Source organism: Manacus candei, unplaced genomic scaffold (genome assembly GCF_025592945.1).
Source record: "Manacus candei isolate 608988 ecotype Guabito, Panama unplaced genomic scaffold, ASM2559294v1 h1tg000023l, whole genome shotgun sequence".
Lineage (NCBI taxonomy): Eukaryota > Metazoa > Chordata > Aves > Passeriformes > Pipridae > Manacus > Manacus candei.
The window spans coordinates 22,384,682-22,411,137 of NW_026138071.1; the positions used below are offsets into that span (position 1 = coordinate 22,384,682).

Consider the following 26,456-nt stretch of genomic DNA (forward strand, 5'->3'; position numbering starts at 1 on the left):
CTTTTGTCCAACAGATTTGTGATCGAATGGGGATAAGTTGATGACATTTCCAACCTAGAGCCATGAAATAGCATAATTACCGGGTGACTTTTGAGGAAACCAAGTCTGTGAAATAGAAAAAAAAAAAGTGTGCGAGGTACTGGGGAATATTGACTAAGAGAAACACTGAGGGAGAAATAAGAGAAGAAGTGAAAAACAGAGGAGAGGGAAGGACAAAAGAAAATCTGGACTCTGTTATTTCATCAACAAGGTTATTGTACTGTGTGCATTAAAATGCAATCATCCCATATTGTTCCTCTTGCTAGACCAAAGCTGACTTTTTTTTTTTTCCCCTCTTTACATTTGAGGTTACGATGACAGAGAAAATGATCTCTTTCTCTGCGACACCAATACCTGTAAATTTGATGGGGAGTGTTTAAGGATTGGAGACAGTGTGACTTGTGTCTGTCAGTTCAAGGTAAGAGGATTGATATTTCGTTCTCTAATTCGCTAATGAGAATACAAATCAAGGGTCTACCTTTATTACCTATCACTTGGCAATTTATTTCTCTATGTACGGAGAAGTTAGAGGGAAAACCTGGCAGCGTGTATAAAATACTGGCAGGAGAACCAACTGGTGTCAAGAAGGCGTAAGTTTCTCTCGGAAAATGAGGATGCTGTAGCTTTAAATGTCCCTTTGGGTCTGCAGTTTCAGGTTGTGCATTTCTGATTTTTCATCTCTACCCTTTTAACAAGGATTTAGAGTCCTTTCTAAATTCATTTCTGATACAGATCGTGGCTTATTGTATTCGGAGTTCTGATCTAGTTAAAGAAATGGATCTGTAATGTGCTTATGCAATATTTTCAGGAAGGGCTGCATAGTGACAATGCTTCTGCCTGTTTATCTGCCCAGCTGATCAGATTAAGGAGCAATCCCTCTGTTCCAAAATGATGAACTTCCTTTAGGTTTTATATAGTTTTAGGAGAGCTATTACTGAGTAGTAGGGATTTTTCCTTCTAGTTCTTCTCTCTTCCTCCCATAGCTACATCTAAACCTGAGGCATTCTCAAAGTCAGACTATTTCATTATGAAGGATTCCATTTAATATGTTTTAGCCAACTCACAAAACAGCTGGGCTTTAAATAATGACCTGAATAAAAACTGAACAAATTAAAGGGGTTTTAAGCATATACCAGCACGAGGTTGTATGTGTATTTATGCCTCAGTGATCTTTTGCATTTTAATGTGGATTTGCGAAGTGGTGAAACTTATAATGCTGCTTTGAGTATTTACAGAAGGGCAGGCCAAATAGTGCACAGTTCAAGATCATACACATCTGTAATGATTATGTTAATATTGAGCTTTGATAGACTATTCACTTTGAAGCATGACAAGTACTGTGTATATTTCTAGAGCAAAAAATGTCTTCAGAGAAAAACCCCAAGAAGGGTTGTTGTCTAATAAGAGCAAGACAGTTGTTTTCTGAAGTGCTTGTGTTTTCCATGTTGGGAGAAAATTCATATTGATCATGGGAGTTTTTTATTCCATTTGGAGTTTGCATGCAGTCAAAAATTCAATGTGAGAATGCTGTTGTGAGCATTTGCCTTGGCTCAGCATGTGCAGTGATCTGAGGGTTGCTCTATTTTCTCTTTCTAAGAAAAATTTGTAAGGCAGTGAGATGTCTGTGACGTGTCCCATTGCTTGGAGGTAAGCGAGGGCAGATGTTGTGCCACGGGCACCAGGAACTTGGAGAAGCTACTGAGAGTTATTGGGACTTGTCTTTGGTCCCAGTTTGGTGTTGCCATTTGGCATAAAGCAGTGGACTCATAGCCTGGAAGGAGTGAACTCAGATGTTGCTATCGACAGGGAAGAAGGCATTGGGAGCACTGTTTTCCCAGGGCAAGATGCTGGTCCCTGGTGATTTTGGATAAATGAAGCTAAGTAAACCTCTCTGGGCTGTGTCATCTCCTCTTTGAGAAGTGAACGCTATGGGTATGCTGAGTTTAGCAGTTCTGTAGGGAGGAGTTGAAACAGATTTCAGGAAATCAGATAATTAGTGTATGAATATGTTAAAAAGATCAAAAGACTGAGTTGAGCCTGCTTGATCACTAGAAAATGGGTTGAAATCAACCATAATCTTTGCTTCCAGTGGCCTTTGGATCAGACCCTGTGAACACTTGACGCTCTTTGTCTTGATATGAGCCCTCTGTGGAGCCGCAGGGCTGACTGTGACCTTGGAGGGCAAATTACCTGTGGCTGATCCTGTGCCAGCGCTGCGAAGGGCGATGTGGTGCCGGGGGCTTCTGTAGTCGAACGCGTGTGCTTTGATACAGGCAGAGCTTGGGGGGATGTTAGCTTCTCTTGTAACATCAGTGGACAGTGTGACAAGCCAAAAAGATATGCCACCCGAGTAGAAAATTAACTTGTAGTGCAGTGTCTGAGGCTGGCTAAGTGAGGCAGAGCTGGCCAGGTAATTTATTTCACAGGTAAGGAAGTCCTCCATCAGAACTCAAGTCCCCATTTCAGTGGCAACTGTTTGGGGTGATAATGAACAAATCAATAGCAGAATCCTCATAGTTATAACTATGTTTTATGTTTTCTTCAGAATTTGCCAGGGACTTTAACTGCAACTGGAGAGAATAGACGAGGATGAAAAGCTAATTTTGCTTCCGTACTGATGAAGAGTCCTGGGCTGGTGAAGGCAGAAATGGGTAGCAGGGCTGCAACAGTCTTGATCTGGGCTTTTAAAGACCAGAATCGCAGATGCATCATGTCTGTCCGAGTGGAGTTAAAATTAATTTATTTGTATTTGAAAGGCTGAATATGATCAGACTGCTCTGGAACACCTGAGTTAGGCTTCCATCCCTGGAGAGCCAGCGGGCATGTATTGAGAAAGAGGTTCATATCAGCTGGTTTTCTTGTCACAGTCTACTGTGACTCCTCAGAATGAAACATACTGAATTTGAAAACAACATGTTGCACTCTGATTGGGAAATTTAGACCCGTCCCAGCTCAAGGCAAGCCCAGACCTTGGTGCTGGCAGGGAGGGAAGGCACTGGGACAGTGCTGTCTCCAGCAGTGGGGCTGAGCATGGAGGAAATCACCACCTTTTCCTTCCCTCAAACTCAGTGGGTCCAACAGAATGGGTAGAGCTGTGCCAGCAGTCATGTGGTTGGAGACATGGCTTGCTGGGATCTGCACTCGTCTGCCCAAAGCCAAAGGTCTGGCAGCTTGGACTCTCCCTTCTTATATTTCATGAACATATCAAAAAATATACCAGGGTATTTCCATCATTGTCTTTTCTCTTTAGCCACCAGGACTGGGTTCAGTCACTGTTTCTTATGTGAGGAAGGAGTCCTTTTTTCATGCATGTTGAATCTCTCATGCATGTTGAATGTGTTCAGTGTTTATGGAGCTGGAACATCACCTGTCCAACTTGCAGCTTTGTTGTATTTCCGGAATATATTTTTGTGCTACTTGGTTCCAGATGTAGGTGCCATTTTGGGGTAGTTAATCCAGGGTACCAGAAGGAGGTCAAACTTTTAACAGTGTTACCAGGAGGAAGAGTTATACAGGTTACCATGTTCTTTAAAAAAACGAACCACCTACTTTCAGTGTCCAGCACTGACCCAAACACTTGCAAAGCTGGTTTGTCCCTGGCTGTGACAGTGGGCACTTGAGGCTGCAAGTGCTGAGGAAGGCAGCCTTTGACTGACACTTGGCTGAATTGGTTGCATCCATTTCCCTGCTTTACAGCTGTATTTTAAAAACTTGGACATATGAGAGAGAAGTGGACAGTGTTGCACTGTGCCGTGAGGTTTAGTGGGAGTTTTGACATGGATTTCCCTGAGTGGTCGATCAGTCCTTACTTGGGGCATGAAGAATCATTCTTACATCTAGGGCTTAGTCTATTGAGCCCTAAACCAATGGCAGAAACACGTTACTAGACTGAGGAAACTGACTTTCAACATCTGATATTCTCCAGTACTAGCAAGAAGTATTTTATGACAGTGAATTGCTGTGAGTATGGGATTTAGCATGGTCAGATGTAAGAGTCTAGCTCTGGTGGGTTGGGAAAAACCTGGTGACTAACATCACAACCTTCTCATTAGTCTTCTTTTCTGGGTAACCTTCACTAGAGTTTCCAGCTCAAAGCCAAGGCAGGATCCATCTGGAAAGATATCATTTCCTTTGTTCCTTGTTGCCCTCACCTTTTTCATCTAAACACTAGTTTTTCGAAGGCGGGCTGGGGGAAGAGTGGGGAGCAGATGAAGAAATACATCTTTGACCAACACAGCTGGAGAAAGAAAAAGCTTCATCATCTGTACTCACCATGGAGTATCTTCTACCTCCACTGACCAAAGCTAAGCTTGAGTGGGGCAGAAGCCACAGGAGAGACAGAGAAATTTCTCCCAGGAGAGTTAATACTTCCTGGAATCCTGGTGTCTCTCAATTACATTTTAAAATTGCTAAACTTTAGAAGAAGTTCCAACCTAGCTCATAGCACTCCCTTCTAGAGCGATGGAGCACTCCTTTCTGTGGATCAGGACTTTCCCATTGATATAGAGCCGTCTGGCCTTTCAGATCTGCAGCTGAGTCAGTGTAAAAGATCGTCCCTTGCTCTGGGCGAAATCGGTGGAGAAGTTGCCCCTGTTTCTTTGTTTCTTGGGTAAAGAATCCAATATTGTTTCTACTTGTAACAAAGCCTGTTGAGATGCTTCAGGCCAAATTTCACACAAATCCATAGGTGACAAGCAGATAGTGTGTCCAAAGCAAGTACAATTTGATGCTTCATGCTTTAAAAAATATGCACGATTGTGTTAATTGTCCCGGTTATGTATTCCAGATCAGCCTCCAGCAATTGCTGTTGAGATTCTGGATGAAGTTGGCATTTTATGCTTGAAACATTGCTCAGATTTGGAACATAATGGTGAAAATACCCTAGAAACACTTTTAATCAACTGTTTGAAATCTCTGCAAGGAGGAACCCTTTGTTAGGAGCAGGAGGCGAGAATTTTTACTGTTGTGGCTGTTGGTTTTCTTCCTTATTCCGAGGGAAGAGTGCGCTGGGGGTGGGCAGCAGATTGGAAGATTTAAGAAAATACAATGCAAAAGGAAAATGTCATTTGTTTTGGCCCAATCAAAATGTCACTCTGACCAACTATGAATAATTTCTTGGCAGCTGTTCTGTGTGGAGGCCTGCAATTAATGCAATCTATGCAATTGTTTGTGTTAATCGCTTCTGTAGTCATTCAGTTCAAAGCATTTTTGATGTTAATATCCCTGAAATTTCTGTTCTGTGTTTTACATTGTGCCTGACAAACACACCTCAGATACTTTGTGGCATAATATAGCTAAGTAGGATGTATGATTTCTTCTAAATTTTTATTCGGATTTAGGCAGAGGTGAACATTTGTAAATAATAATTGTGATCATTCCATTTGTTCTAATTAAACAATGAGGCATACCAGGAGTACGGTAATCACGAGATAATCATATCCCTGGTATAATTACCATGTACAGGGCACATCCAAGTATTTCTAAGCCTCCGAGTGTGATTATCTTATGATAACTGCACCCGGTAGGTTGCCCAATTTTCAGTATAAAATGAAATTATTACTTTTTTTAAATGAAAAAGAGAGGGCAAAGCTGTCTTTCAGTGGTAGAGGGAACCAAGCAGGTAGTTTGCAGAGCTCAGCAGGACTATGAGCTGAAGGAGGGGTGTGTGGTGTGAGAAACTTCTTTGCTGAACTCGCTGCAGTGCTGCCACTCCTGCCCACTGGCCACCATGGGGAGAGCTTGGACCTTTGTGGAGCATCCCAGCCACAGCTCGCTGGGAACAGAAATGTCACAGCAGAAAGAGGGATAGATTTTGGTTGTAGGTGCCTCAGAAATAATTTCCCTCTGTCCAGTTAACTCTAATTATAGCTGAGTACTTAAATAGTCACAGATGCACAGGCGGACACTTGTGTATGTGCAAACAGCAGTGAGGGAGTGTGTGTGCAGGAAGAGGGGAAAGTGAGCCTGCTCCTTACAGTTTGTCTGTAGCCATCCAATGGAAGCACATGAGCTGTCATTGCAGATGTGAGGAGCCCTTTGCCTTGCCCATATTCCTTCCCCAGGAATGCACCCTGCTCATTCTGGCAGGGAGAGGCCTCTCTCTGGGCGCTTACTGAACACTTTGCCTGTTCAGATTACCTTTTCCCTCACCTGTTCAAGTCTGATTTGTCTTTTTTAAAATCCCCCTCCCTCTCCCCTGGTAGCTATAAAGGTGAAGAGAGGAGGGTCAGTGTCTCCCTCTCTGTTGTTTTCTTAGGGTTTCAATACTGGAAGGGGCCGGGGGGGGGCACCCAGAAGGATGCTGTGCCACCTGCTCGTGTGACTAATGCTGCTGCTCTGTGTCCATTCCCACCAGTGTAACAATGACTACGTGCCCGTGTGTGGCTCCAATGGTGACACCTACCAGAATGAATGCTACTTGAAACAGGCTGCCTGCAAGCAGCAGAGCGAAATACTCCTCGTGTCCGAAGGATCGTGTGCGACAGGTACGTACAACGCGCCCCAGGCTGCCTGGGGACCCTGCCGTGCCCCCGAGTAAAATAACCTCTGGATGGCAAAAGCCATTTGGATTCTTGCTTTGAATTCATTGCAGGTTAATTCTTTGCAATCTCGGGTATGATAAATTGCTGCCACCCTTCCCTTTTAAGTAACTTTGTATAGGTTCACAGTCTGTGATACACTATACCAATGACGCTGTTTTGAAGAGCTCAGTGTAGAAGTTGATTTGTGTTTTTTTAATATGTATCTTGTGCTCCTGATCATCCTGTGCCCTGTGCTTCTGAGCTCCTACGACAAGTTATTGGAAGCAGATTAAGTGAGCAGATGTCTGATAAATGGGCATCTGGATTACCACAAACCTCTCCATAATCTGGAGAGAGAGAACTGGAGCATTATTGCCTGCAATCCACTTTCTTAGGTTTTTCCTTATCCTTGTAGGGCCAGATTCCCAGCTGGTATGATTAACAGACCACTGGTTGTAATGAGTCATGCCAATTTACACCACCTGAAGATTTAGTCCAAAACACACTGAATGAACAGGTCTGTGCAACAGGTGTTTTGTTCTGGACTTGTGAAAACTGACTGGCATGTGAGATACCTTTGCTTAACTCTGAGCATCGTGACCTGTGTATATCTCTGCTTTTATGAAGCACCTAGAAAGGTGAACGAGCAAAACCTGTCAGGAAAACTGAGTTGCTTATGTGCAGGAGTTCTTGATGTTTTTCTTTCGTGCTTGGTATCTACTAGAGGTAGGCAGTGAAGTTAACTTGAAAAGAGCAGGAGGAGTAAGTCTTTGTTCTTGAGAGAGTTCTTTAAACTTAAAGCAGAATTTTTTCTTGGCTGAGGATGGAGGAGTCAATAAAAAGTACATTAGACAAACTTTTTTCAGTGCTGTAATTTTGTGTTTCATACACCTGAGAGAAAATAAACTTCTTCCCCTGGAAATGTTGTTCTCCTCTGAAGCTGTTACCTGGCAATTTTCAAGAAGAAAAAAACATATGCTGCAATTTTTTTGTCTATAAATTGGTATTAAATGGAGCTCAGGCTGACAAAGCCTACTGTGGTGTAGGATTTGTTCAACTTAGTAAATTCTCTCAGCACAGCAACTGGTCTTTTTTTGGTTCAAACTTTTAGATTAAAGGGATAATTTCAGTGCATTGCTACAACTTTGCTAACACTTGCCTACTGGCAGTGACTGTGTTGGAAACATTCTCTTTGAAACATATTGTGGATTTCAGAAACAGAGAAGGGGTAGAAAAAAAAGGGTTTCCTAAAGTCTTGATCAAGGTCTTTGGCCTCTTTTTCTTTCTCCCAAGGAGGAGGCTTAGTGGAGAAGGGAGCAGCCATGTGCCTTAGATTTTCCCCGTGGGATGGGGCAGAGAGATGGTGCTCAAGAATCCCCAGCAGAGTCTTGACCTTCTGGAAGAACTGGCATTGAGCTGCCCTCCTGAGCTGGCAGGGATCTGGGCACTGAAGGGTAGAGCAGGAAGAGAGACACAAAGTCTTTTCCCTCCAAAGAGCAGATAATGCAGCAGCTTATTGTGGGAGGCAGGTGACAGCGGGCGTTCATTTCTTTTTCTGTGCTGGGGAGACCTGACACACCTGTAAAAGCAGTGCTTCCCAGACCCATGAGGGCACTGTGGTAAAGACATCTTTCTTTCCTCTTTCCCCAGTAGCTAACTGGGGAAAGAACATCAGGACAAAAGATGAAATCAGGAACATTCAGGACATGGTCACGGGGAAAACACCGTTATTTCTGTTCCCTTTTTCAGCCACCTTTTGCACCTGTCCTTTGCAGCCTTGCTGTATAAATCTAACATTTTAAGCAGTTCTTGCAACCAATTATTTAAACAAAGATTTTTCTTTTCATTTTTAATTTTGAGCAGTGATGGCATGTACAAGCCAGTTCAGATCCACCAGACCTTGCTGTCAGTAAACAAGACCTAACAGTTCATAGGGTAATTGGATCCTAAAGCAACCTTTCCAAACTCTTTCTATTAATCTTGTTGCTGGTAAATGCATGTTTCACTAAGGGGGAGGATAGGATGGCAACCTCCCTCCCTTCCCTACAGAAGAAACTCCTCTTATGCATTATTTTTGGTAACCCTAGGTGTGTGTATTTCTGTACTTGCCTTGCTTAGGAAGTTTCTTAATGAAGCTCTGGGCTTGGCAGTTTTGTGATGTTGCACTTTCTAAATTTGTGACTCTCATCATTCCAGCCAACAAAATGTTGAGAAGAGGAAAAATAAAGATAAAGCACTCAATGTTGAAACTCAGCAACAACCTTGAGAAAAAAGGAATTTTAATCATTTATCTAAAGTCTTTGAATAATAGTAATTTAATGGTTTGTTCCAGCTAGCTATGATCTCATGAGATGTCACTGTTTTGTAAAGATAATGACATGAATTTACAATTGGTCTGTCCTCGAACAAATGGGTTTTAAAATTTCTCCTTGGTGGTGAGGACTTAGTAGTGACCAAGTGAGGTAACTTTGCACAACTGTTGGGAACAAAGCTTCATTGGTCTCAGTACAGCAAAACGAGGCAGAGACTTATGAGGACATTACAGCGTTCCATGGCTTACGTTATTTTTGTCTGATATAGAGACTTTAAAGGAAAAAAAAAATGGAGACATGAAAAAGATGGCTTGAGTTAACTATATTCAGATTAGATCTCTATAATTTACTCAGGGATGACATCAAACGTAAGGTATGCTGTAACACACCTAACTAAAGTCTTGCTTTGCATGCATACGGGACATGCTGTAGAGCATGAATATAAATTTCTTTCTGGTTTTTTTCTCAGATGCCGGCTCAGGATCTGGGGATGGAGGTAAGAGCCATATTTTAATATCTCTGTGCTTCTGTGTATACACATTGTCTTTCACAATTTCAGATTTTAAGTGGATATGCTTTGCAATTTAGTTGTCGCACTACATATTGTCTTTTGCTCAGCTCTTTCTTTGAAAAAAGTGGTATTTTGCATTTTAGTCAAGTTGGAACCTAATCATGACATGCTGTTTTCTAGGGAAATTCAGAAAGCTGTGTTACTTCTAATAGGACTTGGAATTATTCATAGGTTGTGCTAGGAGCTCTATCTCCATCTACTGTTACAGTTGTACTCATTTGTTTTATGTTTAGGGTAATATTTCTTTTGTTTTTAAAACATGAGCCAAACCCTTGGCTCCTCCTCACTGGAGGATTCAAGCCAAATATTTTGTGGCAACAGAGAGCACTCCTTCAAAGATATGAAGAAATGTCACAGGGAAAGAACAATGTGTTTTTATAAGGACAACAACGGCAAAACAGAACACAGAAATAGTCCAAGCCCTTTGTGGCATACAGGGAATACTGTAAAATATAGGCAAACTAGCCTTTAAGTTGGGGGTTTGTTTGGTTTTTTTTTAGTTATTTTTTTTTATTTCTTAGGTGCAGTCATTAATGGATTTGCTTGTTTGACAGCAATCCTTCTTGGAAGTATAAGTGTTGGGTGTGGCTAATACCCTGCCGTGGGGTAGGGAATGTGACTTTTGGGTGCTGCTTGCATGGTGGGGCTGGCAGGTCAGGCTTCTCTGTGAAGACCAGGGTTATTTTGGATAGCTATGGAAGATTGTCCTTAAGAGTTACCCTCGTTTTTGCCCAAGCTCCCTGAGTAAGCTCTAGGATCCCCATGGCAGGGGAAGGGCAAGGTCAGCATTGGGCTGGGATGCTGCTGGACTCCTCCAGCTGGGGCAGCCACCAGACCTGAGCCAGCTTTCTTCTTAAGACACAGACAGCAGGTCTGGGCTCTTACCCAGTTTTGTGGCTGGTCCCGGTTGGATTCAGGTTTTTCAAACACAGTCATGTTATTTGGCAAAATATCACCTAGTCCTTGTTTAAGTTTGGTACCCAGTATATTAGAGAGTGCAATGTGTACGTGAAGTAGTATTTTTACCTATGAAGTGGTCAACAACATGAGCATGAGGGACCTGCACGGGACCTGATTTTCTGATGTTGGACTCAGGCTGTTTTCTGGAAGTCAGGACACTTTAAAATGCTTCAGATCTGGCTCACCCAAGACCATAACATAAAACATTGCTATTAATTTTCAAAAGTTTTTTCCAGCTATTCCTATTTTACTCCAGGGTCCTTTTAGATTGTCTTTCTTAGCCATTACACCAGAGAAATTCCTTACTCAGTGCCTATCAGAAATCTACAATTTGATTTATATGCACGACAGTGTTTTCACACTTAAGAGTTGGACCCAAGGATCCTTGTGGGTCCATTCCAACTCAGAATATTCTGTTAAATCTGTGTACTAAGGCGGTGGGAAAACAAACCTGGCCACTTTCTGAAAGTAATGAATTCCGTTCTCAAAAAGCATAGGAATTTGAAAGTGAGGTTTCCAAGCAATTTCATTTTAGAAGCTAAGGTTGACAGAATTCTGATGAGCAGAACAGGACCTTGGGACTGACTGGGCAGGTAGTAAGGAAGCAGATTCCTGAAGGAGAAAGAACCAAGTTGGTACATGTGTTTAAAGGTCTACAAAGCTGCCTTGTATTATTCAAGATTTAGTAGACAGCTATGGTGGTTCTTAAAGTACAAAAGTATATTTATGTGCCCCAAGAAGCTAAATCCAGCCAAGTAAATATTGACACTACATCACTCTTTATTAGACATGGTCTTGTTGTAAAAGCTGTAATAAATTTTGGATGTCATCACAGAAAGTCTTGTAAAATCCACTCCAGCAATCATGAGTGGGATATGCTTCTGTGAGAAGCCAGAGGTCTTAGGCAATCTTTTGTGGTTTCTGTTTTTCTGAAAATTTTCCTTTCTTATGCTTCTCCAACCAGTAGTTGTTAAAAAACTAACCAGTGCAGCATTTATTTTTTTTTAGCAAAACTACAGCCATAGGGACGCTCCCAGCCAGCCATACCTATGCCTAATTCAGCAGAATGGGGCTGTGCTGGAGGCTGTAGGTGTCAGAGGTGCTGGGTATGTCTGCAGTGAGGCACCTGAGATACCTTGGGCCCTGGGAGCCCTTAGGAACAGTCGTTCTCTGCCTGATTTGCCTGGTTTCTTGTTGTGTTGGAGGGCTGACAGGTCACAGGGTAGCGCAACACCTCGGCATTGCTGTGGTGGTTTCCCCCGTGACTGACACCAGTTCAGCTTTCAGTACTGCTGTTCCCTCAGCGGAGCTCATCACATGAAATTAGAATTGCTAAAGGGTTCAGAAATAGCTGGAAAGGGGTTGGTGCAATGGACAAATGTAGACAAGCACACCATGTGGTCACACAAACCTCTTTTTGTCAGGAAACTAGACAGAACTTGAACAATACAGCCAGAGGCTGTGTTTTGCTGCCATATTTTCCTTCCACATATTTCCACCTGGGTTTGCAGAGAAATCTTCTCAATTTGTTGTGTAGGATTTGGGATTTTTTGCTTTCCTGTCAGGCACACTGTGATCAGAGAGGTCCCAGCTTCTTAGCACTTCAATGATCTTAAGGGCTTTTCCAGAGGTGATTTAATTCTCCTTTATGCAGCACTAACATACAGAAGTTCCCTAATTTGTGAAGTGATGGGGGGACCTTAATGTCATTTGATTACTGAGCCTTCAGCATGCACTTTTGGGGCTATCCAGTAGATGGGTAAGACAGTAGGTGTTCAAGTTTCTTACTGCAGAAGACGTTTTTCCTTGTAAATGAAGACGAAAAATGCAGAATCAAGAGCCATTTCTGTGTTTTGATTGCAGAAGCTGGGAGTATGGTGTGGAATTATTTAAAAACCCACATCCCAGAAAGATACTAATCAGAAACGCAGAAAAAGTGAAAGAGTTTATACAGGGAGTAATTTAAAGAGATTCCATTCATTTTCATCTATGCCGTTCTCTAGACAACTGGGTTTTTTTAGAACCCAATGATTCATGTTTTGGTCTTGAGCAGCTTTGTAATGAATTCTTTCTCGTTTCCTGGCTTCCTTCTAAGAGCGACAAACTCGAGATGCAGTATTTCATTATAGCTTTTAACGGACTGAGGACGTCTCTTCTCGGTTTCATTTTCACACTGAACACATCTTTCTCCCCCCTGCATTGGCTGCACTCTCAGCCCTGTTGATTCACAGTCTGATGGCTTTACTGTGGGTGACTGTCACACCAGGTGTTGCTGTGATTGCCAGCATGGCAGTGCAGGAGCACCTACCTGGAATTACTTTCAGAGCCTCCTTCAATTTCCATTCAAGTCCTACTGACTTCAGTGGGAATTGTATGGGCCCCTGGGTACACAGATCTTATCCTAGTTTGATTTTTATGTTAATTCTTTATGATCTATAGTAAAGCAGAACGAAAAAAGCAAGTCATAATCCATCAATATCATCATCACCATTTATTTTACAGTAGAATCTAGAGGTCCTAATTCTAAGATTAGGACTCCAGTGTGGTACACCCTGATACTGTGAGGCACTTCACAGTGAGGGAGAGAATAAAATCTGTGAAGCAGAGTCTGGATATCCAAGTCAGGCAAAGGCTGGAAGTTGCATCACACTTCAGCATCCGAATTGGGAATAACACTTGCTACTTCAGAGCCAAGCCAGTGCTGGGTCTTTTGAACCACGGTGTTTGTCAGCAGACCCGTATGCCATCTAGAAAGAATCAGAGATTATACTGCTTTAAACTGAAAATCAACAACCTCACAAACCATCTTCTTTTCTCCATCTCTCTGCCTCTCTTGTTTTGTGTGTGTATTTTAAGGATAAGCATGGCTTGTTTGTTTTTTTGTTCTTTCAATTTATCCCTTCAATCTTATCTAGAAAAAATTGAAGTCCTGCAGCTCTTTGTAGGTGCCAACATGTAGATTTAATGATAGATTTAGTATTCTGGTCTGCCTTTCCTGTTGACTTAGAGATGTGTGAGTAAACACATACATATTATAAATCTATATGGGGCAGCAGTCATCTTGAAACACTAACTCAGAGAAAATAGGGAGGAAAAAATTAACACTTTGAATCCTATGCTATTTTTTAAGGCAAACCATAATTCAGCATGTATATCTTTTTTTCTTTAATCAACAGGAAAATGACTACTTTGACCCAATTGAATTTGCATTTGTCTCCATGCTGGTTTTGTATGACTAACTTGAATTCAGCAGCTCTGCTGCTTTTCCAGTGATTTCTGTTACTGCTTTATTACAATGTTGATTAACGGGCAGGGCTGTGCAGAACACAGTGAATATTGCTGTAAACACTGTCCTAGCAATCACACTTGAGCCAAAATGCACCATAAAACCTGGAGTGTATATTGGTTTGAATGAAGCAGTGTATAAAATGCAGTGCTGATAAACACACATATACACACGTGTTCTCAATACATGGGAGAATGCTCTGAAAGTTCCAGTTTAACCTCAGAAAGAAAGGGAATTGGTATTTTGAGCTACAGATCCCGTCCCTTCTTTGCCTGGGTGTAACAGGTGATACAGGCTTCTCTCATGTGAATTTAGAATACCTGCTGACCACAGATGCTGTTGTCAACTGCAATAAGGCAATAGGAAAACTTCTTCTACTCTAATTTAATTTGGGAGATATAATTTAAAGCAGCATCAGAAGGTACAGAATCAACTATAAGCAACGTGAACTGACTTGGTAAATACCTCTGGAGGAAATGTTTAAATCTTAAATGATTGACCTGACGGTGGATGGTCAAATATATGTCTCCTTTGTTAAACGGTTTTTTACCTTGTTAACCTCAGCATGGCGCTGAGCCCAAACCAATAAGCTCCTTGAAAGGCTGGGTTTATTAACTCAGGCTCTTCGCTGTCCTAACATGATTACATGACTTCTAGTTCAGGTCTGGTGCACATCTGACCTATATAAGAGTTAGGTCAGGAAAAGGCAGTTAATGTCTCTCCATGGCCTTTAAAACTTCAGAGAGGATGAAGTTCCCATATGTTTTTGTTGACTAGATGAGAAGCACTTGGGCATTCACAAGTGCCAGACTTCTAGGCCCCTGCCTGGAAGGCATTTTGCACTGGTTAGGATGCATTAGCAGTTTTGGAAATCCTAGGAAGGTATGGAGTTGATGGGAATACCAGCTTTTGGATTCCTCTCAGGCTCTCATTTGAGCTAAATACTGAGCTCATCAACCCCGCTTGACTGAGATGTTCCAGCAAATCCCCACAACTCCTGTGAACTTGAAGCTCTCCAGGGTTACAGACAAAGTATCAGTCTGGAAGATGCTGGTTTGAGATTTAGTTGCCTGGGTTCTGCCTGCATTTCCCTTGCTGCGTCTGAAGTTAGAATGCAAAAATCCAATGAAAAATGATGTGTTTTAGAACTGCTTGCCCTGTTATTAATGGGCTGAAGTCTTTGCTGTGTTCTTGGTGTGAGTGCACAGGTCCCACCCATCAAGCAGGCTATCAACACTGAGAAATACCATGGGAGAAAGTTGACCGGTAGTGAATGATCTGTGGCCCATTTTCAGCCATTCATGCAAAACCAAAAAAGAAATGAATAGAAGATGCAGAAGATCCAGACTTCTGTAGGCGAGAAGTATGAATGACGTTCATCCATAACCTCTTCCCTACATTATGCAATTCTTTATGGTTTTCAGCACTTCTTGTAAGTAGTTCAGAGCTGCACAAGGAGACTGTGAATGGAAGATGCTCACCTACATCCAAAAATACTGAGGATGCTCTGGTTTTGCTTTAAGAGTAAAAATTGCTTTTCTGCGTCAAAATGGAGCAAAAAAAAAATCAAAAATGTGCTGTCTAATCATGTTCAATCTGTAAATCCACAAATAACTAAGTCATCAAACCATCAAACAAATCCAGTGATACTCCAGCAAACAGATTAAAACGGGAACGTCCAATCGCAAATAGTCATTTATTGGTCTGTTACTGTAAACACAGCAAGAGAGATGTAGTGATCTAGATTTGTCTGCTACATCTCTGTAAACCTGGATTAATTTTCTTGTGACAACTGTGGAGTCACTAGAGATTAGCTGTGATGACAGTGAGAGGCAAATCTAGCCCACTGTTTTGCTTTTCTGTGCAGCAAGTTCTTCCATAGGGAAAAAAATGGTTTTTAAGCTTTCAAATGGCTCTACCACACTTACTACAAACACCTTCCTTCATGGGGTAAGAGCATGTGTTCAAGCACATGCTTGATTTTTATCACATGCTTAAATGCCGTGTAAGTTTTTTTTCTGAATGTGGATGTCTTACACAAGTGTGACCTGAGGCAGCCTTGGAGTGACCAGAACTCAGATCCTTGTTCATCTCTTCATAATATATTCTGTGGTTTAGTGATTGAAGAAGCTGATTCACTGTGAGCTTGCTTTGAACTGGTTTTGGCGTGACATAGGATTTTGTTAGATGCTCTCATGAGATCTTTAAAAGAACAAATGGGATGGAAACTGCCAAGCCTCTCTAAAGGTTTGTGTACTTGCTTTTCTTTAACTCCAACATTTCAGACCTCAACTGCATCTGGCAAATTTAATATATTCTGCACTGGATATTTAAATTCCCTTTTGTCTAAGAGGCTTTCTTTCGTTTCAGAGATTGGGAAATAAAAGCAGACATTTTGCTTGCTGTTTTTGAAGTCAGCGTGAGCTTATCTTCAGGAAGGACATGACTGATTCCCAGACATTTAGCAAAGTGGACATGGCCACCTACTTTATGTAATTGCACATACAGGACAAGCTTATTGAGTGTAGTGCAAGCCCAGGAATCCAGAACAATTCATGATCAAATCCAGATGAGTTAAAATTTTACAGTACAGTGCTACCAGTTCTTTAAGATTCTGCCCCTAGTCTTTTAGCCCAGGTTTTTTAATAGCATTATAGAAAGTGCTTAGTTTTTCACTTAAACCCATAAAATGTTTTTAGGCCTTGTTGCTCAGGAAGCCCAACATGAACAGAAACCCAAAATGTTCAACAATAGGGAGATGTCTAAATTGCATTCTGAAAATATCATGATTTGGGAAAGAAGAAGTCAAAACCATTCCATGTTATTTCACATGAATTTTTTAATTCCTTGGACTTCTTGATCTCATTTGTTCTAGCTGCATGGGAGTTAGATAATGATGGTGCCCTGAAGCAGGGCTCTTTTTACCTCTACGGCCCCAAATATCTTGCAGGTAGGAGTTTAAAGAGAGCTAGTTAAGGACCTTTAATATTGCTTTTCGGTAAGTCTGAGAACGTGGGGAAGTTCTAAAGGAGAATGTAGGTTTGTATTCTAAGAGAATGTAGGTGTTTGGTTATTCAAAAGGGTAAGGGGGGAAAATCCAGATATTTATAGGCCTGCCAATCTGACATTGATTGAGGTAGAGCAGGACATTCAGTCCTGGACCTACTCAATAAAGAGATAAATGAGAACTAATGCTGAGCAATGTGGGCTGATGTAATAGATTCTGTCAACTAATTGAAATGTTATTTATGAAGCTACAAGTTTGCTTGATACGCTGTATGTAGATGTCAGTGAAGTATTTGGCATGCTGCAGTATGAAACTATGATTAAGGGACAACAATCATGCAAAATTGACATGGTACACAATTAGTGGAATAAAAACTGCCTTTCATGATGTAATTATAAGTGGATTTATTGTTGTTAGATGGACAGCACAGGGTTAAGCCTTATGCTATTTATTTGTTTGTTTGCTTTACCGGTGGCATACATGGGCACATACTTTCCTCATCCATCAAGTTCTCAACAGATATAACTGGGGAAGTAGGAAATGAGTGGTTCAAGGTTGCAACTGGGTACACTGGTGCTAGAGCAGGCCTTCTGATGTGACCAAATGTAAAGCCACAACCACAGAGCAAAGACAAGAAAGCAGAGGAGTGAGTGGGGAAAGGCCACTGGAAACAGTGGTGCCACAAAGAAAGCTGGAGTTTTAGTAGTTAGTGGGCTTGTGTGAGTCCTCTGCCAACACAAGGGACAAAGGGCCACCATTAGCCTGGTATATTTAAGAATCAGGCTCTTGAGCAGGGCTAAGGATGTCAGATTACCCCCACCATTACCAGAGGTGGCGACTGTAGCTCCAAAAGTACTGAGAAGCAGGGGAGGAGAGGGCTGTGAGCTGCCAAGGGTGACAAACAAACACTGCCATGAAAGCTTTGATGCCTTTGGCTTTGTCAAGGGAAAGGAAAGGACTGCATAGGTCATGATCAGTAAGTACCAGTGTGGGGAACACAAATGAGCAGCAGGGCTCTTTATGCTGACAGACAAAGGTCTAATGAGATGCTAGGCTGGCAATTAAAGCTAGACAAACTCCGAGGGAAGTTTAGATGTGTGTTTGTAAATGAAGGCAATAGCACAACCAAGTAAGTCATTAAAAGTTATGTAGGATGCTGCATCACTTGAAATTTTGACACTTGGGTGTCTGGATTGCTCTGCTCAAATGAGGATGAATTTTAAACTCCAGGGCCTCTGTCACATGGGAGATTGCAACATATGCTTAGCAGACCCTTAATTCTAGGTACCATAAATTAGTTTACACGTGAAATAGGCAGAGTTTAGCCTATTTTGTTCAGCAAGATTGCTGTGTTAAGCAGTCTGGAAAGGGATTGATTTCGTGGATATGTTTGCTCACTTCAGAATCCACACAATTGTTTGTCTCTAGCCTCTCCCATCTCACTGTGTGCATTTACATACACAGGTAGGGGAAGCGAGGTGGACTTTAGTAGCAAGTGGGAAACCTCATGCATAACGCTCTGCTAATTGCTAATGCATTTAGAGATAGGCCACACCACACTGCCTTTCATCTTAAGACTTCTTTATCTTGCCTGGCACTGGATAACTTCAGTAGCTCCCTATCTCACCTGAGTCATGACAGGCCCCTTTGGGCTCCTCCCTGTCCTGCAGTACTTCTCTGACTCCCGGTGTATTTACTGGTCTACCCCCAGCTGGTGCTTGGAGGGAGTCCTGAAGAGGAGGAGGATCACCAGCTGTCTCTGGAGGATCTGTCCAGTATTCTTTTTCTCCTCGTTTCTCTTGGTGTAAAGGGACGAGACCAAGGGGAGGATCTGCACCCAAAGAGCTCTGAAGTTGCAACCAGTATTGATCATGATTAAATATAATTTGGTTTTTATCTGTTACTACAGAGAACCTCCCTGCATTTGATGTGGTGTGTGTGATGTGTTTGGGAGGCGAGAGAGAAGGTACCAGAGTAGGCTGGGGTTGCTTTGGCTCATACACATTGTCCACTAGATTCAGACAGAGAAGCATCTTCATATTTGTTATAATAGGGCCTTGATAAATAAATAACTTATTCTTTTGTACAGTGCCTGAAGTTTTCATCAAAAGAGGAGGAAGCCTGTTACATGAATCACAAGGCCAGTGCAGGACAAGTCTATGCTGTAATTCATTTAGACAAATGTTGAAGTGAATTGATGGACTCAGGTTTGTTTAGATTAGTGGCCTTTTGAAAAATGAGTTGTCCTGTGTGTACAATTTTTCAATCTGTTTACATCTAATTAGCTGTTCAGATTGGCTAAAATTAAGCGGTGTCACTTGTAATGTGTTCAGAGGTGAGGATATGATAAAATAGGCTCTTTTATAATCTCTCCAGAAAGTGGCTCGGAGCACTAGCATAGTGTGAAGTGAGGGTGTATGGAAGATCAGTCTGTAATGTGGAAGCAAATATAATCAAGCTGCAATCTCACAAATGTAGTGAATTGTCTAATAATCTTTCTGGTACTGATTCAAAGAGGGAGTAAGTTTTTCATCATCCTCTCTCACGACTCCTTTTTGGCAGATATACCTGGCTGTTTGGGGCATGGTGTTGGGGTGGCTGCCCCTGTACACTGACATCTTTACCTGTTTCACTATTGATTTCTGCATGCTAGATATTCCTCCCTGGAGAGAAGTCATTTGAACAGCTTGAAATCTAAAAACTGATTGCTGCAATGTCAGGTTTCTAATTCTGCAGCTCAGCTGACAGCTCTGGAAAGTCCCTTTCAAAGGCAGAAAATACAACACTCTTCAGCAGACTTTGTTCTGTCACCATACGGCCCCAATTCTATTTTACTGCTCCAAAACCTACAGGCTTTCACATGTTTCTGACCGAAAATTCTGCTATTAATATGTAAGCTTCTCAGCAATTAAGCTGTGCTTGTTGCTGCATCAGTGCTTTTAGACCGTGACCAGCAAGCAACACCCTCTGTATGGCAGAAGCAATTCGGTTCTCGTGCTTAGTCATGGATACATGTCTAAGGAGATTTTGGCACAGGTTTTCTCAAATATTTTTGAAAGTTTTTGTTAGTCTTTTCTTTTTTCCTTGGCATTTGCTAGTAATGTGCAGAGCAAATCCCAAGAAATACAGCATTTGAGCTGCTAAACTATGGGCTTTTCCATGGTGAGTATGAGGTGCTGCCACCTGGCTCCTGCCTCCACCCAGGTCCTTGTGGCACGGCACAGCAGTGCTGTCCCCTCTCAGCTGGCCACTGGGCCCTGTAGTGCAGGACATCTTAGTGTGTTGAACCCCCTGCCTCATTTGTGCAAGGAGCTTCAGTGGAGCCATGGCCCACCTTCTTGGTGTCCTGTCTCTCTTCCTAGGACCTGGTGTGCCAGGATTGGTGGTGATGCACCTGTGTATCTGTGCTGGAAATGAAAGCTCAGCAAAGTGGCTCAGAACTTCAGTGTCAGGGTCCTGCCATTCACTCAAGTGTCACAGAAACAGCAGGAGGGGACCTTTAAAAGCTGGTGGGAGCATTACCCTGTGAAGCCTTTGCAGGCAACACTGCAGAGCCATTTTTTAATTGACAATAGTACATAGGAACTGAAAAGTTTTGGTTTTAAGACATTCATTCTTACTTGAAAACGGGCGTGAGCTGGTACTGGGCAGTATTCCAGATGATTTTCTATGTTTTCTTTTGCATATCCATCTACCCCCTACCTGAAGTTTAAGTACCTCCTTTCCATCTCAGCTCCTGCGCTACAATTTATGAAGTAACTTTCTAGACCATTATAGTCATTTGCAAACAATTACAAACACAGAACACGAGAAGGTTCAAAGTTGATAAAAAAAATGGGAAGAAACCTCTACACATAGTAACCTGAAAATTCACCAGGCCTCTTCATCATATTTTCCTGTCTTCAGGGAAAGTGCTTTGTTCTTAGTTCCTTTTCAACTTAATTCATAGGAAGGAGAGATTTTACTTTGTCTTAAATAAGAAATTGAACAACTGCTAGGGGCAGGGGAAATGGTGTCAGAAACAATCTTCCATTGTATTTTATTAGATGTATCAGAAGTCTTTATTGAAGAGATTATTAGTGCAATCTGTATAATTAGAAATATGCACCCCAGTTTGTTTTAGGTGATACATTGTGGTGAGGCATATAATCTGCATTTTCTCCCTTCATGTAAAAGTGATGTGACTTCAGGATCAGAACCTCATACGGTCATCTCTGCTGTTTCTGTGTTTAATGGCATTGTGCAAGTAACTGATGAAATGCTATTAATTTGAAGGGACATAGAGGGAACATAAGATCCTCAAGAGACTCTGATCTGACAGCAGTGAACAGCATGGGAAGCTGTCAGATTGCACAAGTTACTAAAGTCAGGTTAAATTAGTGCCCCACTACTTATACAGTGGTAGTAGGTGCTAGCATGTATGATACAAGTGTCACTGTGTAAATCCCTGCAAATTCCAGTCTTAAATTAATGGCACAGAGAATTCATTTAGCCATGTCACTTGTCAGATGGTAGTGTCTCAGAGTGGGACAGGCAATGAGAATTCTTTGCATTTCTTAGGACTTAGTGTCACTTCTACTGTTTTTCATAAGGTGTTACACTGGTTCAGCTTGATGTCTCAGCTAGGCTTATAAGCATGCTGAAAGTTCTAGCAACTTTCATCTTCATTACCTCCCATGAGGGGGAAAAACGGTGATGAAGGTGTCATCACGTTGTGGAGAATAAAAGTAAGCATACTGTCTGGGTCATGTGTGTACATGAAGAGGAGAAGGAGTAGACATTTTAGAGCACCCTGGCCTGGTGACCCTTTGGGGCATGTGCTGGGTATGTCCAAGAGAGGTGTCAAAGGAACACAATGGAGCACAGAAGAAATAATCAGTAGTGAGGAAGGGAAAGTTCTTCTGTTACCTCATCCCCCTGGGTATGATTGCATTGTTATTGTCTGGAAAGACTTCGTGCCAGAGGATTTCATAAAAGACAGTAATCCTAAGGCTAAAGAACCTCTTTCTTTAAGGTAAGCAGTCACACAAGGCTGGTGTAATGTGACCCTTAGCAATAGCAGCCAGTTATGCCATCAACACCATCGAGATAAATAATGTTTACCAGAGGCAGCCATCAGATGATCTATCTAAACCTTAGACTGCTCCTGGCCAGATTACTTTTTGGTATGTTTTACGTTGCACTGTCATTAAACAAGTACATTTAGAGTAATAATCCCCTCCTAGCCTGAGTTTCTTCAAAGTGCTCTGTTTGAAGGAAAGGCGAAATATGTGTTTTTCAAGAGCTGCTGTTGTAACGGCCAATTCACTGTATAGTTTACAGGCATTGTAGAGGATTAGCTAGAGAGTGCTCCAGAGGTGCTCTTCCATTGTCATCCCACAGCTGACGATGTCAACTGAGGGAGAAGAATGTAGGTAAGAAATGCAAATAAGCCAGAGAGAAAATATTGCTTTCTCCTTTAGCTTGTCTTTCAAAAACAGAAGGTATAATTTCTGATCCTTTAAACCTACCCGTGAATGAAAGCATGTCAGGGCATGCTCCAAAACATTTGCCTACCAGTGTCTCCTGTGTAGAAACTATTCTGTATATCAAAAGTTGTGCCTCTGCTTTTACACTCAGAATTGTAATTTTGTAAAAAAATTCAAGCTTTTAAGCCGACCACAGTATCCTTGTGAGAAAAAGAAGAGAAAGGTCATTGAAGCTTGTCCTTGATGAGAAACAATCCCAACTGATGTCCAGAAAACTGCAGTGGTAAACTGAGCCTAGCTTATGTAGGACAAGCATGATCAAGCTTTTCACTCATTTCAGATGCTTCTTGACAATTGTTTTCAGCTAGATCTGGTCTTCAGCTAGACTTAATTGAGGTCTTGCTAATGAATTTGTAGGAGTTCACTGGCCCTGGAAGTTTTTGCTGTAATGCACTCAGTATATTATATTAAAAATGTATATCACAACTGAAGCAGTTTTGTATAACAAGCTTTAATGCAGCATCTGCTTATTTGTGCCTTGGGGATGTGAGACAACAGCAAACTGCTTACTGCTTGAGAAATCAGCACAGCACCACAGGCGTTGCTCTGGTGTTAGAAGTCAGGGCAGTGCCTTAATCTGGATGCAGATCAAATTGCTCTGTTGATAATTAGAAGACAATAAGCCTGCATGAAATTGAACCAAGATGTATTGAAATCAGGTAGTAATTCTCCTTAATGCTGACTGGAAGTAAGCCATGTCAGAAGGTAACCAGAATGCATTATTGTTTGGCATTATAAAAAGGTCCATTTAAATAGCTGTCTCTCACCTACGGCTATTTAACCTTTTGTAGGTAGGAGCATTACAAGGGAGCCTAATACATATTTTGTGTGCATTATTCTGCATAAATGCATGCCCACAATTTTTATGTTTCTATGTGCATATTCATCATGAATCAGACTGGGGTCAATGTATTTCCAAGTCATGTCACTGGAGATGGCCAGGAGCAGCTGTTTCCAAAAAAGGTGAAAGAAGCTTCATCCTTGAGCTACCCTAGTGGGAAATGGATCACTGAAGCCTACCAATGAATACTTGACTGGTGCAACAAGATGAGAGTGTAAATGTGAACATGAATGGTCTCATATAAAAAATGTGTTTGTATGTGAGAACCAGCTGTGAAGAAACCTAAATGCTGGGGTCTGGTGATGTGATAATGAACTTAATAGTGATCCCTTTGCTGAAATGAAACCTATGTCCTCACTGTATGTCCTCTTTTCCTTGGATTCTGAAAGCTGAACACGAGACCCTTCAGGATGTTGGGGACCTTTTCCTGTGCTGGCCCTTATCTTGTTTGCCTCTGTCTGCTCCTTTCAGCTGTAACTTTTTTGTAAAAGATGCATGTTGTTTTAGGGAAGCACTGCTACTATTGAAAACATTTTATTTCCCAGTATTTCAACTTGTCCATTTCCTCCCTGTGCTTTTTGTACACAATTTTCTGTGCTAATAGGACATCATTAGTTTTATTTATATTGAGTACTGTTACTAATTTTTAGGTGATTGACTGTGGTGCATTCCCATAACCTGACATAATTGGCTGCAGTTTGCTGTATTTTTTCATAATGCATCCTTCAAAACAGATGAACTTGTGCTTCTGTTGATCAGTAACTAAAAGGAAGAAGCTAAGGCATCGTTTGAAAGCTCAGAGATGCAGTACATCTATGAGCTCTCGCTTGGTCTGATCAGCAGCCTTATGGTGGGTTTAATTTGGAAATCGTTATTTGGACAAAACTGGGGCAGAGCTGCATCTCAGCTGGTCCTGAATAACCTCGCAAACATCAGCCTCTCAGTGTCTGTGCAGCTCAGGCAGCAGATGCACTGTTTATTTACAGACAGATGTAACTGGAATCTCAGATCTGTGCCTAATTTTGCATTGCCATAGTGAACAGTTTTAAAAATACTGTGTGGGCACCTTGCCACCACTCAGGCAGCAGGACAGGAGACACATCCTGTGGAGCTCAGCCAAGAAACTTACCATTGAACTCTCCTGTTCCCAGCTCCAGCGCACCACTTCAAGTGGTGGTGGCAATACAGAGCAGAGTATTAAGAGGAAGTGTAATTTTTGTTTATGGTGTTAATTCAGTTATCAAAACCATCAGCAGAAGTTCTTGCTGAAACTGAAGGCATTACTGGGCTGTCCACCTAACCAGATGCATAGGGAGGAGTTTTAATCCCCTTTATGCACTCCATGCCAGAGCAGTCTGGGTGCAGGCAAATAGACATGACCAGTGGCATTGGCTGGAGATTTATAACTTCCAAGGCTGCAGCTGTAGGACTGAATCTGGTGGTGTAGCTCTGCCTGAAACCTAATAGCTAAATTAATCCATCTACCCAGCTACAGGGGTATGTAGGCACTTAACGCTTCCCCTAATCATGTAATTCTGCAAAAGGAAGTACAAGTGATCCAAAACTCTGATCCCTGAAGTCTGATGCCTCAGGAAATGCCTTTGTTTCTGAATTTATTCAAGAACTTATGGATCATTTGGTCAGGTGCTCACACAGCAAATGAGTTCTTGAAAATACATTAAATGTTTTTCATCCATAATGTCTTGAAAAAGTGTGGTGTAGCCACAGATATAATGGCTTGTGCTATTCCTCAAGGGGTTCAGGATTCAAAGAAGAGTTGAGCTTAGTGCCTTCTGCTTAAAGGCATTTAAATAGCTGATCCTTTTCTTGCTTTGTTCTTTTGGAAGCTCACTTTCTTAAAATGTAAGGCATTTTATGGCCATTCCTTAGACCAGTACCAGAAGGAGAGAAGAGCTGTGTGTGTGTCAGTGTTTGTATATGTATCACATAATATATGGAGACATAATAAGTAAGACCACATTATTTATATTTAAAAAAAAAATCAAAATAATTGGTTCATTTATTTTTAAAGCTATGGAAAGCAGGATTGTTCTTTTTCCTTTTTTTTTTTTTTTGTAAAGGCCTGCAGCAGGCGCAGAGTCTGAAAACCCGCATTATTAAAATTGACAATCACAATAATGCTCTAAAATCCACAGGAAGAGGCTCTGATGATTGAAAAGCCAAGGAAATAATCAGTAGTCAAGGGCAGACAGGGTTCCTAAAGGGATTCCAGCTTGTAGAGAAGAAATAATACACCAGGAAGTAACAAATGGAATTAATTGGTTCTTCAAGTAGAACAGTTACAGGAGGAAGGAGGATTATACATATGTATTATTATTTAAATAATGTGAATGAATAGAGGATTCCAGACCTGCGGGTAGCACATAAACACTACTAAGAGACCCTGGGCTGCTGAAATAAATCTGCATTACAACTGGGCAAGGAAAGAGGAGAATAAAGTGCAGCAGCTCCACTTGAACTTATCTTGGCTGATGACAAATTTGTTAAAATGTTAGATGTGCAGGTTTTAAAATCACATTTTTGAACACTGAAAAGTTCCGTTAGCTTTTCAGTTTTTTGTTTATTCATGGGTCCTTGGTTGCTCTGAAATAAGCAGCTTCAGAGTTGGAATTCTGCAAGCCTGACATTTAAATGGCAGTTTCAGTTGTATGTAATTTTCTTCTGCAGTCCTTTTGGGAGTATTTTAGTGTCCTATTATGCAGTGACTGTACTACAAACTGAAGTTGTCTGTGTACAGTGGATTGCATGTCCTCTTCCATTTCATCCCTGGCTCTAGGTGGGAGTTCTGTGTGGGAAATTTATAAGAATTGAGAGATGTTGTTTGTTAGTTGGGCTGTGTGCTCTTTAAGCAAGAAAGTACTGGACAAACATCAAATCCTGTTCTAGTTGTGAAGTGGAAAATCTCCAGCAAATCTAAAGTCAGAAACTTGTCATAGCAGCTATACTATTTCCATTAGAGGAAATCCCTACAGCATCTTTGAAGTCGACTCCATGTGTTTCTCCTAAAAGGCATAAACCAACTTTTTGCTTTGCCCAGCTCTTATAATTAGCAGGGATAAAAATGTTCAGGATTTCAACAAGCCCTTCTGTGGGAGTGCAGATGTGACTCTTGGTGACTCAAACATTTCCCAGAACTTAAGTTACCCTCTATGTAATTATTCCAAAGAATTATCCTTCCAAAATTAGAAGGAAAAAAACCATGCAATTACAACTGTAATATTAACATACTTAATGTCTGCCTCATGTCTGAGCATCGAGTCAGAGGCTATATTTTCAAGCAATATACACACTGTAAGCAAAGTGAATTGGGCCACACAATGTCTTGAACAAAGATGCTAAATATATGAGCTCTGCATCATTTATGCCATGA

General features: G+C 41.5%; 1 protein-coding gene across 1 annotated transcript in view; it reads left to right on the top strand.

Annotated features, from left to right (window-relative positions):
• The window catches only part of TMEFF2 (transmembrane protein with EGF like and two follistatin like domains 2), a 127,640-nt gene that overhangs the window by 1,292 nt on the left and 99,892 nt on the right, over window positions 1-26,456 (top strand). The window contains exons 2-4 of the mRNA XM_051787780.1: window positions 348-457; window positions 6,395-6,524; window positions 9,342-9,368. Of these exons, the coding sequence (XP_051643740.1) occupies window positions 348-457; window positions 6,395-6,524; window positions 9,342-9,368 (267 nt within the window). The remainder of the gene's footprint in view (window positions 1-347; window positions 458-6,394; window positions 6,525-9,341; window positions 9,369-26,456) is intronic.